The 22,218-nt window shown below is 34.5% G+C and overlaps 1 protein-coding gene across 2 annotated transcripts in view; it reads right to left on the bottom strand.

The window, feature by feature from the left end:
• KLHL1 (kelch like family member 1) overlaps positions 1-22,218 on the bottom strand; it is a 180,854-nt gene that overhangs the window by 85,240 nt on the left and 73,396 nt on the right. For both annotated transcript variants that reach the window (XM_005516413.3, XM_088051172.1), the window contains exon 4: positions 19,713-19,909. In XM_005516413.3, coding sequence (XP_005516470.2) covers positions 19,713-19,909 — 197 coding nt within the window. The remainder of the gene's footprint in view (positions 1-19,712; positions 19,910-22,218) is intronic.

The following is a 22,218-nucleotide window of genomic DNA, read 5'->3' as shown; positions in this document are numbered from 1 at the left end:
AATTTTGATTTTTAATATCATGTCTTTCAAGTAGGATCTATTTTATAAATCACATCAGATTAATTTCTTGAGCAGCCTTCTCTAGGCAACTCATTGCCAGCAGGAAGATTATAGAATTCTAACACAGATGTAAAAAAATAAAACATAACAGACATTGATGGAAACGTGTTGATGAGAGAAGGTTCAGAAAGATGAGTTCAGTTTCATACACACTTTCATTATTAATTAATCAAAATATACAAACCTAATTAACTAACTGCTGAGCTAAAATAAAAATACGAATGACAAGAAATTTTGTGACCTCACAAAGAGTAGTTTTTATAATTAATAATTTAATTAAGATGTAGCACAGAATAAGGTGGTAGAACTTAAGAGTCCTTTTCCATTATTGACTCTGATGATGATAAAATATTCCAGTGGACACATAAGCTTAAATTCTGCTTCAAGACTGCAGATTGTTTCCATAACATAAATATTTTATTAAATGATAAAAATATTGAACGGTATTCCTTCACTTACAAGTAACGACCCTTAACCTTGAACAGAATACCCCATATATTTGATTAAATTAAAATTTTATTTGGTATCAATTCAGAAATGAAAACTAAACACTGGCAAAGTAAAAATAAAATGTTCTGGTAGTGCTATCACATTAAAGCAGCACCACCTAGAAAAGATCTAAAAGATAAGAATGAAAGTTATGAAACACTAGGAAATAAGTTCTTGTTTACATTTATCTATTAAATCTACATTAACATGAACTAATAAATAGTGTTTTGTGTCTTGCATTCAGTAGCTAAATAAACCTCTAAGTCTCCTTCTCAAAGTTTTCCCAAACTAGGCACCTCTAATCTCAGCAGGTTAGAAACCTGTCAGATAAAATTTGTATAATTATAAAGTACATAACATTTGTCATACAGAAAAAAAGAAGATATAGGCTAAAAGCCTAGAATAAAACAAATCTGAAAAATGTGCAATTATTTTATGTTTCTTTTCTCATTAACAAAAGTGTGTTGCATAAAGGGAAATGAAAAGGATATTTTTTGTTCTAAGCTTAAACAGTGAAGAAAATGTATTATACATGACAGTGTTTGTACCTCACTTTTCTTAAATCAATCCATGATAGTTTTCCTATTATGAAAGCAATGGATGAGTGAAATTACAACCTGCTCCCTAACAAAACAAATAAATGTGCTGAATAAATATTAAATCACTATAGCAAACAAGAAATCACTGCTTACTCAACTAATGAAAATGGAGTAGCTATCCTTGTTTATGTGGAATTGTACACACGACTAGAATTTAATGTCTTTGTTGGAAAGGATGAGCTTTTCCACTGAAATCTGAAATTCAGGAGCCCGTCTTTGAGGTTTAAGATTTCTACATTTACAAAATAATCTAAACTGTGAAATTTGAATCCTTGTAGCAATGGGGCGATGTCTGGCTAATGACTGGTCACATATCCCTGATCTAGATCCAGGAGTTGAATGAACCAAGTGCAAGCGAATTACTCTTTGAAAGGAACAAGTGGTGCTCGCTCGTGTCCATAAATGAGGATGTGGAAGCCACATTTTTCATAATCATTACAAAGAATTGTTTCATATTTAATTCCTAAGTAGCTATTGTTACCCTGAGATTGAAGACAGATGACACTTAAATATCCTTTGGAGAACCTTCTATTTCTCCACTGATGACAGAAGAAGCCTGGAAACCAAGCTTAGACCAGGCAACCAACATTACCATGACCAAGTCATGCAAGCTAACTCTAGCTTTTTGTTTATATTCTGAATTTTAAGAGGTGAATAATAAAATGCACTGGTGTCAGTATGAATTCATTGATGAACTAATATTTTTTTTTTTTAATTGGGATAAGGCAATTATGACAATTATGTTTGCAAGGTGGGCTGTATGCAATTTTTAATGCCATGTCATTTATTTAAACATATTAGAAGTAGCAGGAAATTTTGCTCTAATGTATTCTCATTTTCTACAGTGCTTTTCAGCTCCATATACAATATTTTAAGGACATTAATAGAAGCAAAACACACAAAAAAAAAGAAAATCATACTTTCTATTAGCCAAATTTACCATCTGAATTCTGTAAAAGGATTGAAGTTCTGTTTAAATGATGCTGCATATTGTACACATTCTACCTGTCTCTGTATTTTCAGATGGAAAGATAAATTCCTAAGTATGCAAGAAAAAATGGAAGTTTTAGGTATTCTTAGAGCAAACCACCTGGATGCATTGTCTTTTATAAATTCTCCCTAGAAACATTTTACTGTAAACAAATCTTGCTATTCTTTCCTAAATGAAAAGGAAACTGTTCTTTATTATCACTGGGATATAATAGCAGCAGTTAGAAGTTGCATCTCATGTAAACTGCTAACCATCTGAATTTAAACTTGGATAGTTTCTAAGGTGTAACATGCAAATAGCTCATTTCTCCAGTATCAGAAATACTGACATTTTACTTATATAAATAATTAAATCAATCCTTCATTCCCTGCATAGCCAGCATCCCTATGGGAACTTACATGAATTCACGTATTTTTGTTCAGTTTTGTTTTTATTCCATATATTATTTTTCAAACTAAGATATTTAGTCTATTTAAGTTTTTTTTAAGCCTACATGAGTTACATGTGCATGTCACACCTCCGTGACACTTGTCAATGAATGTTTCAAAAGAATGGTTAGACATTAGGAAAGACTCTAACCATCCACAATCACTGGAGTACCAAGGTAAATTCCTTGCATCTTTCCCTTAGTAGGTACACCTCAACCAGCTATTGCTCCTGTTGACTGAACTACAAAATATTTCCGTGCTGCAACAAATTCTATGTATCTCCTACAAGAAGTCTCTTCCCTGCGGTGCCCAATGACAGGACCCAAGCGAATGGCCTGAAGCTGTGTCAGGGGAGGTTTAGGTTGGATATCAGGAAAATGTTCTTCACCCAGAGGGTGTCTGGGCACTGGAACAGGCTCCCCAGGGAAGTGGTCACAGCACTAAGGCTGACTGTTCGGATGATGCTCTCAGGGACATGGTAGTGCTCTTGGGAATGGTGCTGTGCAGGGATGGGAGTTGGACTTGATGATTCTTTTGGGTCCCCTCCAATTCAGAATATTCTGTGATGCCCTGTAAAGAAGTCTACTGCCCCTAAGCTTTAGCTTTCTCCTGAACTAAAGAATTTCTTATCTTCTCTAAAATTTTAGCAAAATTTCTCTAATGACATTCTAAACCTTCCCCCGCTGAGAAACCTGTTAAAGAGAACTTGGCCTTTGTCCCACACAATTCCCCTTCACTCAGTTTTCAGTATTCATGACTTAACAAAATGGCAGCCTGCTCCTCTGTTGCACCTTTTTAACAGAATTTATCAAGCACTAACAAGGAAAAAAAAATAGATTAGCATGACACAGATATTTAGAATTAAAGGCAGGAAAACTAGTTAGGTCATTAATCTGGGTTTTTTTGTATATCAAATATATTCTGCATATACAGTTCACCAATTACTTTGTGACTAAGAATAATTGCTGCTTTGTCTCAATTTTATTCAAACATATTCAATCTTGAGATGAAAATACTTTGAGTTGGAGAATTCAATGCTTTTCTCTGCAGTTATCCCAGTTCGTTCCAGTGTTTAAGCAATCTTGTTGATGGAAAAGTACTTTATTTTCAATCCATCTAAACTGAATTGGCTCTTGCTAAGATTTCTCAACCAGATTAAAGAGCTCTTTAGTTCACACTAGTTTCTCCCTGTGGAGATACACTGTCATCAAGAACCTCATCTTCTTTTCTTTTTAATAAGCTGAAACAGCCTGAGTACTCTAAGATATTTATTGCAAGACATTTTCTCTTGTCCTATAATCCTGTGTGTCTCCCCTCTTCACACCCTCCAAATGTCAAGTGCTACTTGAAAATGGTGATATGAGAATTATACAGAATATTCCAAAATCCATCATTACATCCAAAGATTAGCTCTTTTTTCTATTAGTTTTTTTTATAACAGCACCAGGCTGATACAGAAGGAAGGTCTTTATCTATTCCATGTATATATACATATATATGATATTTGGGTGTATATCTGTATTTATCTATCTGTATATATAGATATAGATATGAAATAATCTATATATAATAAATATAGATAGATAAATATATGTATGTACAAAGACACATACATATACTTGCATCACTAGCATATATTTTGAACTCCAAGTTTTATCTTCATCTCAATGGTGGTAAATTTCCTTTCAAGAACTTCAGCTTTCATTGAAGCACATCCTGTTCTGGTCTACATGCGGGAAACCAGTGTAATGATTATAAGCAAATTCATGTTTCTGTTAAGTTTCATTGCATTTATACAATTAGTGGTAGATACACTCACCATCTCACTGTAATTACACTGTTATTTTCTTGATTTCACAATTAAAATACACTATTTTTTTTCTTCTATTTGTGGAAAAGAAATAATTAAAATCTGCTCTTTACACTTTACACTGTATGTCTGTATTTACTGATTTCTACTTTTTCTGCACTGCTTTTTTTCATTACTTGTATTTTCTTAGCTCATTTTTAAGTTGTTTTTGTGGGTTTGTGTTTGAGGAAATTATTTTGTTAGAATCCTCTGAGCAAGCATTTCCCCTCTTTCTGGGAATGCAAAATCTAACTAGTTTTTTATACATAATTTTATATTATACCTTTGATGTTAAAGATCTCAATATCTTGGTTTTCAATAACTATTTGGTCAAGTTGACTAATTTACTATAATAAATTTTTCCTTTTGCAATCAAGACTGTTGAGTGCTACTCATTTTTTGTTTATTCTTCTTTCTATGTAAAGTCATCACATGAACAAATTTTACCTTTGAGAACCAATGTTTCAATGATGCTCTCAAACCATAAGGTAATGATGTCATGAATTTGCTTTGGCTTACTAATTTTTTGGTAAAAAAACCTGGCAACTACTATCTCCAGAAATGACCGGCCCCTAATTTTATCAGAAATATTTACTTACTATGTTTTTTATATCTTCAAATCTTCCATAATGGCAATCCCTCATAGAATCTCTCACTTTTACAACTTGAAAGACAACAGCATTTGTTCTACAGGTCTCCAACAGATACTTTTCACTATTTTAATATAATTTGATTTTCAATTTATCAGAATTTATTTGATAAATGCTAATTCTTAGTATTTACCTGCCTGCCACTCCATTAACCACTACTACTTTTCACTTTCTTCCTTTAATGAATAAGCCATATGATCTCATACTTGTGGAAGATATTCACAATAATCAACTTTTCGCTATGTGTATAAAATCCAGTTTCACACATTAAATAAAAACTTTTCCAGTTAGCTCTGTCTTAACCTGAGTAATTACATATCACCATGATATTTCTTGTCCATTACAGTTTCCTGCGCTCTAGCATTCTTCTCTTGGTGCTTCTTACTTAGAGTATCGTTTCAAATTCAGACTCTTCATTCTTCATCTTTATTTCCCTAGGGTATGTAACTAACCCACTTGTGGGCACATTAAAAATAATGCTAATGTTAAGCAACCAGCCCAGGAAATTCTCCATGGTTGGTATTTTATATTTGACAGACTTTTGACTATTCAATTTATTAAAACTGGGTTTTGTTTGGGTTTGGAGTTTTTTTAATAAACTCTCCTTTTCATGGTAGAGGACACACATATTGCTGACAAGCAAAAAAACCTCAGAGATTCTCTGAGAATTAATACCAAGTTAAGTAATACATATAGGTGCTATACAGATAAGTAATAGATATATTTATAAAATGCTAAAAAATATTCTTAGTACTGGAAGTTGTAAAATTAGCCTCTAGAGGCATATTCTTTAGTTTGTCTGTTTATATTTTATATCCTCCACCAGGGGGAGTTCTAAGAATGAATTAGAAATATTGACAACAAACATGAACTCCTGGAAAAGAAGAATTTAAATATGCAACTGCCATGACTTACACTTTCTGTTGAGCACTAAAATTTTCAGACAAGGCTATGACAAGAAATTGAGGGTTTAGTAACAATGGATTCGTACTGAAGTTGAAAATTCTAGTGTTATAAAACAATGACAAAGGGGAGAATGAAACACAGTTACTTGATATTAAGTCTAATCTTCAGTGGCTTGAGTATTTTTGAGTAACTATTGAAGAAAATGATATTTAACCTTGAGTCAACTGTCAATCTTTTATTATGGGCACTTCAGTCAAACAGAATATCCTTGTAAGTTCTGATTTTTACCAACATCAGTGTTAAGTGATAGATTTTCCAACTTTTTTATCCCAGAGAAAAGCCCCAAGAAATATCCACACAGTTCTCTGCAACTTGCCATCAGCAATGTCTCCCTTATGGAGGACACTCAGGTTATACCAATGTGCTCAAACCTGTAAAACACACTGGCTAAACAGGTTAACATCAGGTATGATGCTAATACAGCACCATTTTGAACAAATAATTCCAGGGTTGCTAAGAAACAACATAAGGAGAGCCATGAAGGAATATGTAATACCCTTAAAAAGAGTTGTAACGATCTTAATAGGATGATTCTAGAAGTATATGTATTTGCCAGCTGGTATAAACAAGCATTAGCTTTAATAACTCTAACGAAATTATGTCCATTTAAATTACATTATTTTTTGCTACTCTAAATACTTTTTAGAGTACTACATGTGATAATGATCTCAAAATCAAGTAAGGCTATTTCCTTCTAAGAAGCAAATGATTCATCTCTTTTTGAAACATGTTTTAATTTTTGAAGTAATTCAGAAGCAGTCATCTTTAGACAGGCTTTTGGAAGTGCAATTCTGAAAGTTTAGAAATTATTTAAAGGAATCACTCAAACAGAGGCTTTTTAGTTCTTCCCATCTTTCCTCCCTTCTTTTCTTTCCTTTGATTTTTGAGCCATTCATCTTATTCTATATAATAGTTGCTCTTTGCTTCTAGGCTGCAAGTACACCAGATGTCACAAAAGTGGGGTTAAATACGATGGGGATCATAAAGTAATAACACCAGCCAGATCATAAAAAAAAGAATAAGAATCTCCAGATTCCAAATCCTCATGGGAGTGAAGACGAGCTATAATTGTTAATTGAAGAAAGCCTTCTCTACCCAGGGGAATGCTGAATTGATAGAAGTTTCCCATTCCCTAGAAAATGTCAACACTTGCAACAATAATTAGTGCTTTCATTCCATGTCAGCATTGGTTTAATTTTCAGAAAATATGGGAAGCATTTTTATGAGGGTTTTAAGTGATGAGGTCAACCAGTTTCTCATTTCATTCAGAAACTAACAAACTTCTTGGTTGTACTGATTTCGGCAAGTAGAGAGCTCTATTTCTTCACAGTAGTTAGTATGGGACTATTTTTGCATTTATGCTGAAAGGAACATTGATGACACAGGGATGATTTGCTATTGCTGAGCAGTGCTTACACAGAATCAAGGCCTTTATAATTACATTACACTGAACCTAACAACCATAATTATATATAATACAGCTTATGTGTTATATATATACATAATTACATATTTATATATTTTATATATATACACTATTGAATGAACAGCATACCTGAACAGTGAAGCTAACATACATTGTAATTTCCAGTTATCCTTTTGGATTTCTCAATATTTACTTTCCAGCCTTTCCAGCTTAATTTCTAAGGTTTCCATTATGTATTCTCTGTGTAGAGCAGAATTCCTACTGACAAGTATTAAGGGTGCGTCTACTTTAAGTGACCAAGAGGTGAAACCCATCATGTATGGCAAGAGAATAAAGCATGAAATCAAAGAGCGGGGGAAGGAGGACATAAAGAAGGAAGGAAAGCAAGCAGCAAGCAGGGAGGACATGAAGGCAGGAAAGCAGGAAGAGGAAGAGAAAGAGGGAGGGAAAGGAAAAGGACATAGGGAAAGTGGAAGTAGGAGGGAGAGACAGTGGAAGGAAGAGAGGGAGGAAGGAGAGGAGAAGGACACAGGGAAAGTGAAAGAAACTAATGATATTGTGAAAGACAGGGAGAGGCAAAAAAGGAAATTATGTAATTCACTGCATACAGCTAATATTTCCAAGCCTAGTCTACTGCTAGTCTACATTTTACATGTTGCTCATATAAAAATCACACTTTATTAGTGCTTTATACTTTTGTTGTTTCTTTTTCAGAACAGGTTGTAAGAAAAAGCAGATCCAATGTGGCTGATGAGCTTTTCTATAAAGATTTAAGTGTACTTTCTATTATTTTTAAATAAAAGTAAATGGTTTTGAATAGTTTAGATATATATATACACACATATATATAGTGTTCTTTTGTAGCTATCATGTAGTACAACGTCTTTAAAACCTCTAAGTCTAAATGAGTTTCAAAAATGTAACAGTTTTTAAATTATATGTTTCCATAAAGAAAAAAAAAACATCTTTCTGGTAAGATTTTATTCTAGCAATACAAGATGATCTGTTATTTCTTGGTGCCAAGTAAAAAATGCACCATGAATAGTTGTCAAGGAGGAGGGAGCAGGGAGAAAGAGCACCAGACAGTGTGATGCTACAAAGTTCAATTTAATAATTGAACCAAAGCAGCGGGTAAGCTGTGTCAGGAAAAACTTCACACTCCCACACGTACAGCCCACACACAGTTCCAGCTATCAAAGCTGGCCCTAAATGTGAGTTGGCCTGGGGAAATGCAGTAATTTTTGCAGCTCAGTGTTGGATGCCTGAATAACAATATGACACTTCTCCTGACCCTCCTGGTACCAATCCTTGTTACTGAGATGTCACACAAGCCACAAATAAAATCAGTCCATGATGATATGATGTAACTTTCTGGCAGCTTCAGGTTTTGCTCTCCTCTTGCTTGCTGACCCACAGCCTGTACCAAGGCTTATCATACTCTGTCTTTGTTAGAGTGAGTAGTAGAGTACTGTCATTGTGTTGTCAGCACAGCTCATTATATCCAGTCACCCAAGTCTTTATTAAGACAAGGTTGTGGTGTTTCCACAACTGAAAAAACTTTCTGAAAGTGTTCAATACCACAAGAAGTTTTCTGAATGTGAATAAAATGAAATATTTTATGAAACGGCATATAAAATGTCTCAGGATGAAGTAACATGCCAATGAAATGGAAAGACCAGTCTCATCTATTAATAATGATTTGGTTTTTTTTAATATTGATGGTGTTAAGTGACAACATACACGTCTTTTGTTCCCCTGGATCCAGTTAAGAAGAAATACTAGCAGGTGATTTTTTTTCTCAGTATCTCTGTATGAAGATTCTCTAACATCTGTCATGATTATAATGAAGGGTTCTTATACATTGACAAAACACTGTAAAGCCTCAGTTTCTTACACTGCTTAAGGAAAGACCAGGGCTAACATTTAGTTATGCTAAATGTTATCTCTCTTTTTTCTTCCCAGTACTGGAAGCATCAAAAAACATACCATTCCTTGAGATTCCATTGTCTTCATTTTTGTATGACTGCAAATTCTTTCTTAGTCAACACAGAAGTGAGATGTCTGTCCTGCAGTGTACTGAACACATTATTGACAGATAAGATCAGACTGAATATTTTCAAACCATTTTAACAATATGAGCTACTGATGATTTTGGAAAACAGAGCAATGAATAGGGAAAAGAATCTTGGTGATGGTTTTTCTAAAGAGTAAAACTTCTATTGGTCATATATTCTTCTGTTTATTTCAACCATAGTCCGAAGACTAAGATTCTCTTTTCAATCATGTCTCATTCCTGTATCTTTCCTTCTTTTATTTTCCTACCAGAGTTCCTGATACTAGTATTAGTTCAATCACCCTGTCCAATGTTAGCTCTTTTTCACTGCCCACCAGCTACATATTCCAGTTAGAATCAGAGAGAAAATGCACTTAAAGTTCATGTCATACTTTCTTGGTACCCCTGAACTGGAAATTCAGTACATACTACATTTTCAGAGAATTTAGCCATCAACTAATTTTCCACACACACAATCTAAGAACCCATGTAGGTTTCATTTATCCACCCTTTAATACTTCCATGAGAACAAAGAAAGAATGCTTATCCCTGCACTGTGACACATCCTTCAACCTTACCAAAGACATGCAAAAATTCCAGGTATTTGATTTTACACTGGTATGGAGACTCAAAGCTATGAATTTACTGCTACAAAATTCAGCTACATTGTATTTCATTTTCATTGTTTTCAATGAATGCCAAGAAAATCCTCCAAGATTCACTGTCTTTGGAGTGCTTTTTTAGTTTGATGTTTGCAGCTCTGTACATAATAAAACGGATTCATGGTGATTTTAGACACTCACCAATACTTGTTAGGTTTTAAGTCTGCTTGTCCTGAGCTATCTCTAAGAGCAGTAGTTTCTTGCTGCCTACAGTTCAGTAAGATGAAGCAGGATTTATAAATTGATATATTTTTCACTTGAGAGATTGAGATGCAGATCTGCTGACCTCACAGACAATTACCATATGAAGAAGAAGAGGCCTATCAGAGTACCCTTGGTATGCAATTATATGTCTAAAGCATAGGAGATATTAGTTCAATGGGATATTAACACTGCTGCTGAATATTCAGTTTTCTGGAAGTAGAATAAACTTGAAAAACAAATTAAAGCTATAGGAACAGTTGAGACTTGTGTATAATATAAAAATATTATTCAGCTGAGAGTACTGCTTTTCAGAGCAGCCCTCTCTAGGAATAATACAGAATTCTGCCACACTAACCTTTTAAATATAGCATCTAGGCAACCAAATTGAAGTTCCTGATGATTAAGAAGCCATCAAATTGTGATTAAAGCACTATAGACTATTTCCTTAACTATTTTCCTGTAGATTTCACAGCATTTTAGTACCAGCAGTTGTCTTTTCTATTTCTATTAATTATCTTGCTGTCCATATGCTAGTTCTTGAAACACTCTTACCTTCCTCTTCTCCAACTGTGTCTTGATGGAGTGGTACTGTAACGTGCTATGTCACAGCTGTACTAAGGAGAACTTAAAATGAAAGCAGCACACTGTGCTAAGTGCTGATTATTGCTTTCAAACAAGAATCTTAAAAATACTGAAAAAGTGAAAGGTGATCTATAAAGCACAATTTCTTCTCAAAAAAGAAAAGAAAAAAGAAATTTGGAGTAGGAGTCATAATAATAGCAATAATAGCTCACATTAAAAAAAAAGCTATTGAAATATTTTAAGTCATCCTATCAAGAGAACTGAAAGATTAAATGTTGAGGTTCAATTTAAAGTGCCAAGGATTTTGTGACTCTTGCTCGTGTTTGCACTGCTACAATTGTTCACTTTTGTGTATCACTCGTATGGTTTTAAAGGGGCAAAATAGAGACAATTCTAAACCTCCAAAAATATACTTCCCAGTCAGGCATAATTGATACTGCATTGTAAGTTCCCAAATGTTTTTTAATTTCTGTATCTTTGTAAATATTATTTATTTTAATTATTCTTGTGTCTTTGGAGTATTTTCAACTTAATTTTACTTATCCAAGGGATGATAGAGAGGAAGGATATTATTAAAAAAACAGCCTTTAAAGGGAGTATCAAAATAAGAGCTTTAAAAATCAGAATTTAACTTGTCAAGTGACTAGTATAAAGGACCTGTTTTCTTAAAAATTAGCATTCCATGTAGATCTAGGAAGCATTTTAAACAGAGATGTAATTAACTTTTTACTTGAAGTTAGTACTATGAGCATAATAAACAGAAAATTGCAGAATGTTTTAAAATTTCAGTGTGTTATTGTTAACTTGTTGCTAACATGCTACCAATAGCTTAGTGCTAATAAAAGTCAATTAAATGCTAGCTCCAGGAAAACCATCTGTTGCACATTGCTTGAAATATAGAATTTTAAAAAAAGTTAAAAAAAAATAAATTCTGAACTTTTGCTTCAAGTCATCCCTGGATACACAGCTCATATCCAAGACCGCTGAAAATATACAGGAAATATATTTAATAGCTTTACAGAATAATTTTGCTTTAAAGTGACCTCATCTAGTCACAGTCCCTGCTCAGTGCTTGTCTTAACTAGGTCAGGTTACTTAGCAACATTTTCAGTCATGTCTTGAATACCTCCAAGAACAGATCCCAAAAAAATCCAATAATTGTTATTTTCCTAGTATTTAACTACTTCCAATGTTATAAAAAATAATCTTAGTATCCAACTGGGATTTTCTATATCCTAATTTGTGTCTGTTGCCTATTAATCTGGCCCCCCAACAACAGTCTGTATCCCCCCGAATCGTGTAGATGTTGAGAACAGTAAGGCTCCCTCAGTACACCCGGTTCATCAGGCCCAGCTTCCTCAGACTCTCCTCATGCCCTATTCCAGCATCCAATCAGCATGGTGACCTCCCCTGGACTAACTCCGTTACATCCATGTCTCTCTTGTACTGAGGAATACAAAAGGAGACACAGCACTTTGTATTCGGTCTCATGGGTGCCAAATAGGGAAGGATCACCAGCTCTCTCACTCTCACTAATACACCCCAGAATGTTGATAGCCCTCTTGCAGAAGTGTACATTGCTGGTTTACACTCAACGTGGTGTCCTTTTCTGCAGAGCTGTTTCATAGACAGTTGTTCTCCAACCTGTAGCACTGCAGGGGGTTATTTGTCCCTAGATTGCAGGACTTTGCATTTCCCTTTGCTGAACTCTGTGATGTTTCTCACTTTTGGGACCAGTCCTTTTTAATACCTTTATTGGTGATCTGGATGAGCGAATCAAGTGCTCATTGAATCCTGAGTAAGTTTGCAGGAAACAAAATGTTGGGCAGGAGTGTCACATGCTGAAGGGTAGAAAAGCTCTACAGAGGGATCACAAAGGCTGCAGAGATGAGCTAAGGCCAGTGGCACGAGGTTCAACATGGCAAAATGCAGGTTCTGAACATGGGTCATAACAATCCCATGCAACTCTGCAGGCTTGGGGATGAGTGGTCATAAAGCAAAACTGCTAGTGAAGGGTCTGGAACATAAATCCTATTGGGGTGACTGGGGTTACTGGGGTGGTTTAGCCATGAAAACAAGGTTCAGGAGAGACTTATTGCTCTCTGCAACTATTTGAATGGAGCTTGTGTTGCAGTGGGGTTTGGCATCTTCTTCCAGGCAACTATAGACAGGACAAGGGGACAGAAACTGCATCAGGTTGCATGAAGGGAGGTTGAGGTAGGATATTAGGAAAAATTTCTTCACTGAAAGAGTGTTGAAGCATTGGAACAGGCTCTCCAATTAACTGGTAAAGTCACTATCCCTGGAGGTATTAAAAAAAATAAGTACAAGTGGAACTTTTTGACAAGGTTCAGTGGGTATGGTGGTATTTATTCGAAGGCAGGACTTGATGTTGGAGGTCATTTCCAGCCTTAATGATTCTTATTCTGTGCCCTCAGCCCGTTGCTTCAGCATGCCCTCAAAATCACAGCCTTGTTCCCAAACATGTCAATAACCTCCTCCTGCCATTTTGATGACATCTGCAGACTTGAGGAGAGATACCTCCATCCTATCAGGTAATAATTACTGAAGCTGCTAGATAGTGTTGGACCCCAAAATTATCCCTGAGGAACATCACTGGTCACAAGCTGGACTCTTTACTACAAATCACAGGTCTCTGGGCCTCTCTGTCCAGTCAGCTTTCCATCCATTGCATTGTCTGTTTATCCATATGTCACCAATGTGGTGGTAAGGAGGGCAAACTAATCAAAACAAAGTACATTTTGAAGTTAAAAAAGTTGTTACCTCATCAGTATCTATTAAGCAACATGTGCTCAGCTATATTAAATAGTAGAAAACAACCTTATGACCCTGTACATATATGATGTTAATCAGCTGGGACAGGGTTCAGTTCAGCCAGGACAGGGTTAATTGTTGCAGTAGCCAAGAGGATGAGTAGCTAGGATGTGAAGGTTATTCTATATCACCTCATACCATTATCCAGAGACTTGGGAAAAGCTCCCTTCCAGGTCAGGCAGTGTGGAAGATGGAGCTGTTGAGTATTGCTGTGAGGTTTCCCCATGGTGAACATGTGTGTCAAGTCATTTGCCTCCATCTTGTACACTTTGTCATTCACATAGTATTGCTGCTGCTAGTGTTCCTTTTCTTATCTCATTGCTCTTTCCCATCAATTGTTCTTATCGCAACCTATGATCTTTACCTTTTGTGCCCCCAGTTCTCCTCTTCAGTCCCGCCGCAGGGAGTGGGAGAGAAAAGGGGGGATGAGTGAGCAGTGCAGGGTTTGGAGTGATTTAGTGGGAACACTACTAAATTGAGGAATACTACTCCTTACCATGACACTAAAGAATTATAAAATTACAATTCTAGAGAGTTTTCTCGCCTCACTTGTCATCTGACTTTAGTCAAAGCTATAACAACACTGAAATAAAGCCCAATGTCTCAATGTACGACTACAAATCATTAATGACTGTTATGACCATCTATCAATATATCAATAATATTTTTCTTAATTTGAATATGGAGTAACATTACAATATTTCAATATGCTTCAGGATAAACTGTTGTAAATGGAAAGGAAAGGTTCTACATATCACTCCTCCCCCACTCCAACCCAACAGGTTTTAACTGTGAAATTTTGTAACCTAGATAATGAACATAACTAATAAAATGATCACTGAAGCTCTTCGCCATAAAAGATCATTAAAAAATTTGCATAAGGCATACACTTCAACTAAATGAAATGGTTTCTCCATCTGCAGTACAATCAGAATTCTCAGTAAATTAAAGAGTCCATACCGAGTCAGTACCTGTCACTGAGATTACTTGCACGCTCGTAATTAAGTTTGAAAAATGTTTTGTTGTACTGCGACTAATGACCCTTGCAGTGCAAAGCACAGAACTGCATCTCTGAGAAGCTGAACACCTCTTACAACTTCATTCAAAGGCACTTGCAAACATTCGGCATCTCCTAGGCTTGGAACTGTAACATATTTTAGGGTCCTTTATATTGCTAACATTAGGACTGGGTTACAGACACATCAATCACTTTATTCATTTATGTTCTTCTGGTCAAGGAATTTTTACTTATAGCCATTCTTCTGCTCAATGCATCAAAGTAATTTGAAGATTTTACAAGTTTATATTTAGCAATTCATTTTGAAATATGGTGAAATAAAAATAGGGAACAAGCTCTATCATTTCAACTCTCAAACTGCAGTTTCAAGATGCAAAATGATCACGGAGTTTCCTGAGAGGTGAAGCACTGACAGATCAAATAGCCATATCTATGAGGTATTTCAATTTTCTGTTTGGAGCAATCAAGTTTAAGTCAAATGGCACGATAATGAGATGAAGAATCTTGTACTATGTCTTGGAAGGTAACACTCTCAATTTCCAAACATTATCTATACATTATAACACAAGCTGAACCATGGCCTTTACTGGGAGAGAGAAAGCAAATTACATTTGTATTCAAAACCATACCAAGTATGAACATTTTTTTTTTTAATAATTTACCAGGCTTTAAAACCAAGTCGTAATTATCTTTCTAAGGAAAAATATGAGTTACATTTCCTCTTTCAGTATTCATCAGTGTAGCAAAGTAGTTGTTGTAAGAAGGGCTAATGGTACATTAAAGCCACAGAGTCCATTAATCTAGTACGTTCTATTACAAACCTTCACCAATAAACACACAATGGTTCGAATTATTTGAAAACATCTTCTACTCTAAAAATAATTGCATCCCAATGAGATGGCCATCACAATTTCAAATTACACTTTACTCTGTTTCCTAAAGAGACAGATAAGTCCATACAGTATAACTTAAATTTCTGACAAGTATGACATGCTGATAAATTGTGGACTTCAGAGGTTAGCTTCCCTACATATGAAGCAGCTTATAACAAGAAGAATAAAGAACTGTCTAAAAATTCTTGCTAGAAGAAATCATTTGCTTATTAATATGTTCCGTTTTGCTGCTTTTATGTTTTTTTTTTTAAAAAGACATCACACATGCATTTCACTCTACTGTCATCTAACAAGTCTGGCAATAAACTAGGAATTTAAACTGATCAAACATATGGTTCTGCAGATTGAAAGCTTTCTGAAATTGACAAGTTAGTAACGACCCAGATTGCAATTAAGAAGTACAGAAGTCTTAAATCAAGAGACGTGGATATTTGTGCTGCCATTTAAATTAGCAGTTTCATTAAAAATAATTAAAAAAATAAAAATTATACCATAAAACACTGGCAGGACACCTCTGCACCCCAGAAATAAAACAAACTACATTAAATCTGATGTGTCTAAAAAAAAACCCCAATGACAATTTACATTTTTTTCCCTTATTACCTTCTTCCTTGTAAAGCTTTCATTTAAAATGTTGCCATCCAAATTCCATTTCTAAAAAGTACAGGGAACACAAACATAGAATCTCCAATGTTCATTGCTCACCAAATTTTTATGAAATCTACCTTCCTCTTTTCTTCCACTGATCTCATGTTTTGCTATATGGCTAATGTATTTTCCAAGATTTTTCAAATATTATCTGGCTTTCCTTCACTGCTTTTCTTATCTTCATTTCCTCACTTTCTCTCCTCTTCTATGAAGATATTTGCTCTTCCTCACTTAGATTTTGCATTTAAAAATAATAATTTCATATTTGACACTGAAGACGAAATATCCCAGTGAACACCAGGGATATTATACCTCTGCTCATGGAAAGTTATATATAACTTTATAATTAACAAACTTTATTCACGTTAGATAGGACATACCTGTGAGAACTATGCAGTTAAAAATATGTATTCCTTGTTTCCACAGATATCATGGTTAGGGAAATAGAAGTTATTCAGTGTGACAGAAAATGTGTTTGAAATTACACATCTCCTGTCAACAGGATTCTTAATTGGTCTGCTCCTTAGGAGCTTTTTCCTCTTCAGTACAAAGAAATTTACAAGCTCAAATGCCTTGCCCTCATAACATGTTATGTGAAAGCAAAAGGAGAGTTATATAACTGTAATTAAGAACTTATATCAAGTCTGAGACTAGGCAAGCAGATTTCTTTGAAAAGTGAAGATTAAAACATTTATGGAGACTAAATGAAGCAAAATATTTTAAGAAAATATATTGATTTTCATTAAAATGCCATTGTGAAGACAACTGTGAATTACTTTCTACTTAAAAGTAATTGATGGAGAAAAGCTGTATAATATTTTCCAGGTATAATGCAGGCAAAGAGCTGTTGTTTTATTACTTGGCTTTTTCAAATGAATCAATGAATATTTAATTTCAACTATGTAATTAGCTAAGAAGCAAAATTATTCCAAGATGAGATTTGAGTCATATCTCAAAATTATCACACAATCTACCATGTAAGCCACACCTACAATTATATTTTTATAAGATTATTTGAAAAACTTTGTCATGCTCCTCATTCCTAAACCAGTATAGAACTATTGTTTCTTTGGGGATTTTTATCTCAAGCAAACAACTGCATGAGATTTCAGAGTTAAGGGAGTACTACTTCCTATTCACAACAAGCTTTTGCAATAACAGTGTGGAAGAAGATTCACAAAGTTAGAATTTGAGATGTACCCATTTGAACTCTTAAAAAAGCTCCCTGAAAAGCTTTAGAGAAAGGGCCTTGTAGTTTTCTGGAAAGCAAGAGAACCATTTCTAAGGGAAACAGTGAATTTTCCATCCTTTTTTTAGCCAGTGCTTCCTCTCAAATCCTCTGCATAAGACTGGAGGAGTTTGTTAACAAACTCCCTCTTGCCCTACTTTATGTTTTCCCTCATCACAGTCCACTGTCCTGGAGCCTGAAGGAAAAAATGCTTTCTGTCACCTCAGAGACTATGCATCTGCTCTTTGCCTGTGCTCCTCACTTTCCTCCCCTTTCTCCACATTCCCAGGTCTCTGGTGTTCCTCTATCACACTCCTCAGGGTATCTTGAACTGTGTAAGTTTTTCCTGGTTATGTATCCATGCAGAAGAACTAATAATTTTTCTCTTATGTAGATTCTCTTTGACTGAAAGTGCTGTACTGAAGAGAGGCAATAAGGAACTCCTTCCCCACCCACAACTGGTCTTACACACACATTAACACAAAACAGTAACTCAAATAGTCATGAGCTGACTCACGCCTAAACAAGGTAACACAATGCTTATGAAAATATCACACACTATGAAGCTTATCTTTCAGGGTTATGTTTTCACTGGGTCAGGAAAAAATACTATCATTTCATGGTGATTATCTGTTTTCTTGCAAAGCGAAAGCATGACTTGTGCCTACTTGAAAGTACTTGCCCTTGAGGATAAATCTGAGCTTGCTTATTAATTACAACTGACTTCCTCTATGATCTGCCATCTTTTTTTTGGTGATTTCCCCATAACCCATAACTGAGATTTTAGATCTCATTATCAAAAGAATAATAAATTATATTCCAAATATCTGAGGCATGGCACAGATCTTTGTGAACTTTGTGATACATTAGATATGTGTTAGTCACAGGTCTTCAAATGTATTATAATAAATAATTTCATTCACTCAAAAATATTTCAGTAAGTTCTTTTAAAGAATCATAAGCAGTTTAAAAACTTTTGAAATCAATTTTTTCCTCTATTTTTTCATATTCATGCAATAAAACAAACTGAAAGTATAAAAGTAATATATAAATCTAAGAACTATATTGATAAAAAGGTTGGATTTTATCAAAACACATCTGTTCAGTCCTAATGCAATTTCATTTGAAAGAAGATCACATGAGTGCTGCTCTGACAGCTTACTTCTCTCTGCTGACAGAAGAAGGTTTAACTGACTAGCTTGGACATGTAATATAGAGAAATCACAGAACTTGCTCCAGAACTGTAACATGGGTATAACTATCTCAACTATAGTGGTAGAAAACCTGTTAAACCTGTAAATTGTAATGTGTTACTAGTTACAGAAAAGAATAAATAAAATAAGGACATAAATGCTGAACAAGAGAATGAGATTCATTGAAATGTGCTCTATTACTTCAGTAATAATTTCAGGAGAGACCTAAAGGGACCATTATTTCTCATAAATGATATATAATTACTCTTCATGTAAGTTTAATGTCATGAGCCAGATGTTTCTAATTTTGTCAAACTATGAAAACCAAATGGCTACCAATATGATTTAATTTCTGAGTAAGTAGCATATTTTTGTTCCATTGATTCTGGTTAAATTTTGACATTAATTCCATACCTGTTCCCTCAGACGTAACTAGAAAAATATTAAATATTACCAGACAAAATTCCTTATTTCTAGAACTTCCTGTCTTAATCTACTTCACAGATGACTAAGAGGATGACTAAAATTCTTGACCAAAAAACCCAAACCCACTACCCAAGAAAACTCCCCTTCATGTGTTCCCATGCAGAACAATGACAATTACAAAGCTTCCCTAAAGCTAAAGCGATTAAAAAGTATTCTAATGATTTATATACACTTTACTCTTATCACCTTTGCATCTAAATAACTTATATACAGCTCTGAATCAGCAGTGCATCCATCACAGAAGGCCAATTGTTATAACTTCACTGAAGTTCATAGAGATGACCAGTTTGATCGTTTCAAAAGGACCACTAATGAAATAAAGTTCCATAGAAATACAGAATGTAATACAGAATAACTCCAACCCAAAACCTAACAAGTAACAAGGTTTTGTACTTGTAGAGGATATACAGGATTCACAAGATTATAATTTAGATGTTCCAAAACTGCCTTACCATGGTGTAGTTGTGAGCCACCTTCATAAGCTCTGTGCACCCTTGTGCATCAGCGAATGCTCGTATTCCCAAACAGTTGGATGGGTGCAAAAGCTTCATTAGAAAATGGCAGCAAACCTCAACTACTTGGGGGAGCTGGAGGAGGCAGGCAGCTGCTAGGAGGTTTTCAATGGTGTCTTCTTTTAATTCCAGGCAGCCTAAAAAAAAGTATTGATAACAAATGCAGACTTCTTTACTTAGTATTTACAAACCAAACAGCATCAAAAGATGTTTTTATAAATAATTGTAGCTCTATATAAATAACTCTTCAAAAAAAGTGAAGAAAAGAAGGATTAATCTCCCTGACTGAACACCCCAGTGACCTGGAAATTACAGTATTAGAAATATTTTTTTTAAAGTACTATTAATTCAACTATGTAACAGGCATAAAAAGAGAGACTGTACTGTGTGAAATGGAAGAGAAGACTTGGAATATCTCGATATCAACCAGGCTGTGGATGGTTTTTTGTTGGGTTTCTTTTCTTTTTCCCTTCGAAATTTGTGATAAAACCTGTTATCTTCAGTGGCACAGAGCAAACCTCACAGCATTTTACTTCCCTGAAAAGAATGAAATAACTGCCTAATATATAAATAGATCATAAATACATCTTCAAAACAAGGCTTAACAGTCTTCAAACGTTGTGTTGCTCATTTGTAATGTGACTTTGGGATTAATGTTATCTGAGTAACATATGGCAGGCTTCTCATAACACATAGTTCCTCTAAAATAATTTATATTAGGGAAAACAACCATTAATACTTATATTGCACTTAATTCTGTAATTTCACAAGTCATTATCTTTACCTTGCAGATTGACATACTTTTTAATAAATAAAAGGTAAAATAAAATAAAATAAACTTTAAAAATAATTTACTTTAGTCTGGAATATGTAATTTGTGTTATAATGCTCCTCCCAACCATAATATTAGATTTCATTTTTACATTAGAATCTTATAAATCTCTTACATTAAAAACTTAAAAATCTACAAACTAAAAACTACAAGAATGTTTTGGACAACTGGAAAAGAAAAAGAATAGGAAAATTAAATGTGCAAATTTAATACAAATTGTCAAAAAAAATTCTGATTTTATTGTGCTGTGCTTGGAAAAATAATTTCCACCTATAAGACGCTTAAGCATATATTGATCTTTCTCTTAAAAGTATTATAGTTCAACACCTAGATAAACTCATTCTTTTCTCCCACACAAGCTTTGTATTTGTTGTCACATAAAAAAAAAATACCTAAAAATCTTAATAATTCTATTGCACAGCACTAAGGAGTCCTAAAATCCTCAATTTTGCAACAGCATGCCTTTGAAAAGACAAGATGGTTTATATTGCAAAACCAAATTCAAAATACAGTAACATTAACACTGCACATCTGATCTTTTCTTCTTTCACTATATCTGGAGCTTTTAATGTAAGATGGAAACTGTGAAGTCATACTTTCCTAGATTTAGTTATAATACATCCTTTTGCAAAGGTCAGAGCATCCGATCAAGTGCACAGCCTAATTTCAGGGGGTTCCCTCTATTTATTTTTATTCTTTTTTTAATGTCACATAAGTTTTTCTTTATGTTATCTAACCTTTTCTCATAATTTTCATACACCTCATCTTTATGCATTGTGGGCAGAAGGCACACTCAGCAGCAGAGTCTTGGGTGACCCATATATTCATCAATGACACTCCCACATTTGCTGCACACCTGCAGGTAATGGCTGGTTCAACACACAGTCTATTCTCTGGAAGGCAATTCCACTGTGTAAAGTGGAAGCATTCAAAATATAGTGGTGTTCAGGTTAAAACTGATCATCCTGGTACCAGAAGTTAAAAATATTAAAAATGTGCAAAACACCTTTGAAAATTAGATGAACTGAGAAATGGAAACAAACCCCATTCGCCCACACCCAAAAAAAAAAACCCCAAAAATCCCAAACACCTCACCCCCAAAAAAAAAAAAAACAAAAACAAAAACAAAAACCAAAACCAAACAGGAATTATAAACCTCCACTTCTTACATGCTATTTGTTTTCGAACAATGATCTCAAAAAAAGTCTCGGGCCCTACAAAACTGGATCCAGGTGGCATTTGCAAAGTGATGTAAGTATAGAAATAGGATACTTTCAGTATTCTAACTTTATGAGGAAAGATAACAGTCTCATGGTTTGGCCTTTTTATCTCTAAAGGTAGCTACCCTTAGGAGAAGAACACAAAGGAATCAGTTGAAACTACATCAATCTATTTGTTTTCACATTGAGATATTTTTCACTTAAAATTGAGATATTTGTTCACTTTAAGGTACACTAGTCCTGGAACAGTATTAGTTGGGAAATAGTAGGATTAAGCTAGGTTTAAATCAATAAAGAATATTATCTGTTTTATGGATCATCTATTTCTTTATGTAATTAACATGGACATTTTGAAGAAGATGTTTCACATTTTTATAGAAGAGTGCGAACACAT

The sequence above is a fragment of the Pseudopodoces humilis genome, chromosome 2 (assembly GCF_049639895.1).
Source record: "Pseudopodoces humilis isolate 2021_Gansu_Grassland_sample_001 chromosome 2, ASM4963989v1, whole genome shotgun sequence".
Classification (NCBI taxonomy): domain Eukaryota; kingdom Metazoa; phylum Chordata; class Aves; order Passeriformes; family Paridae; genus Pseudopodoces; species Pseudopodoces humilis.
The sequence above is the reverse complement of the archived record's forward strand: the minus strand, read 5'-3'. Positions and strand labels throughout refer to the sequence as shown.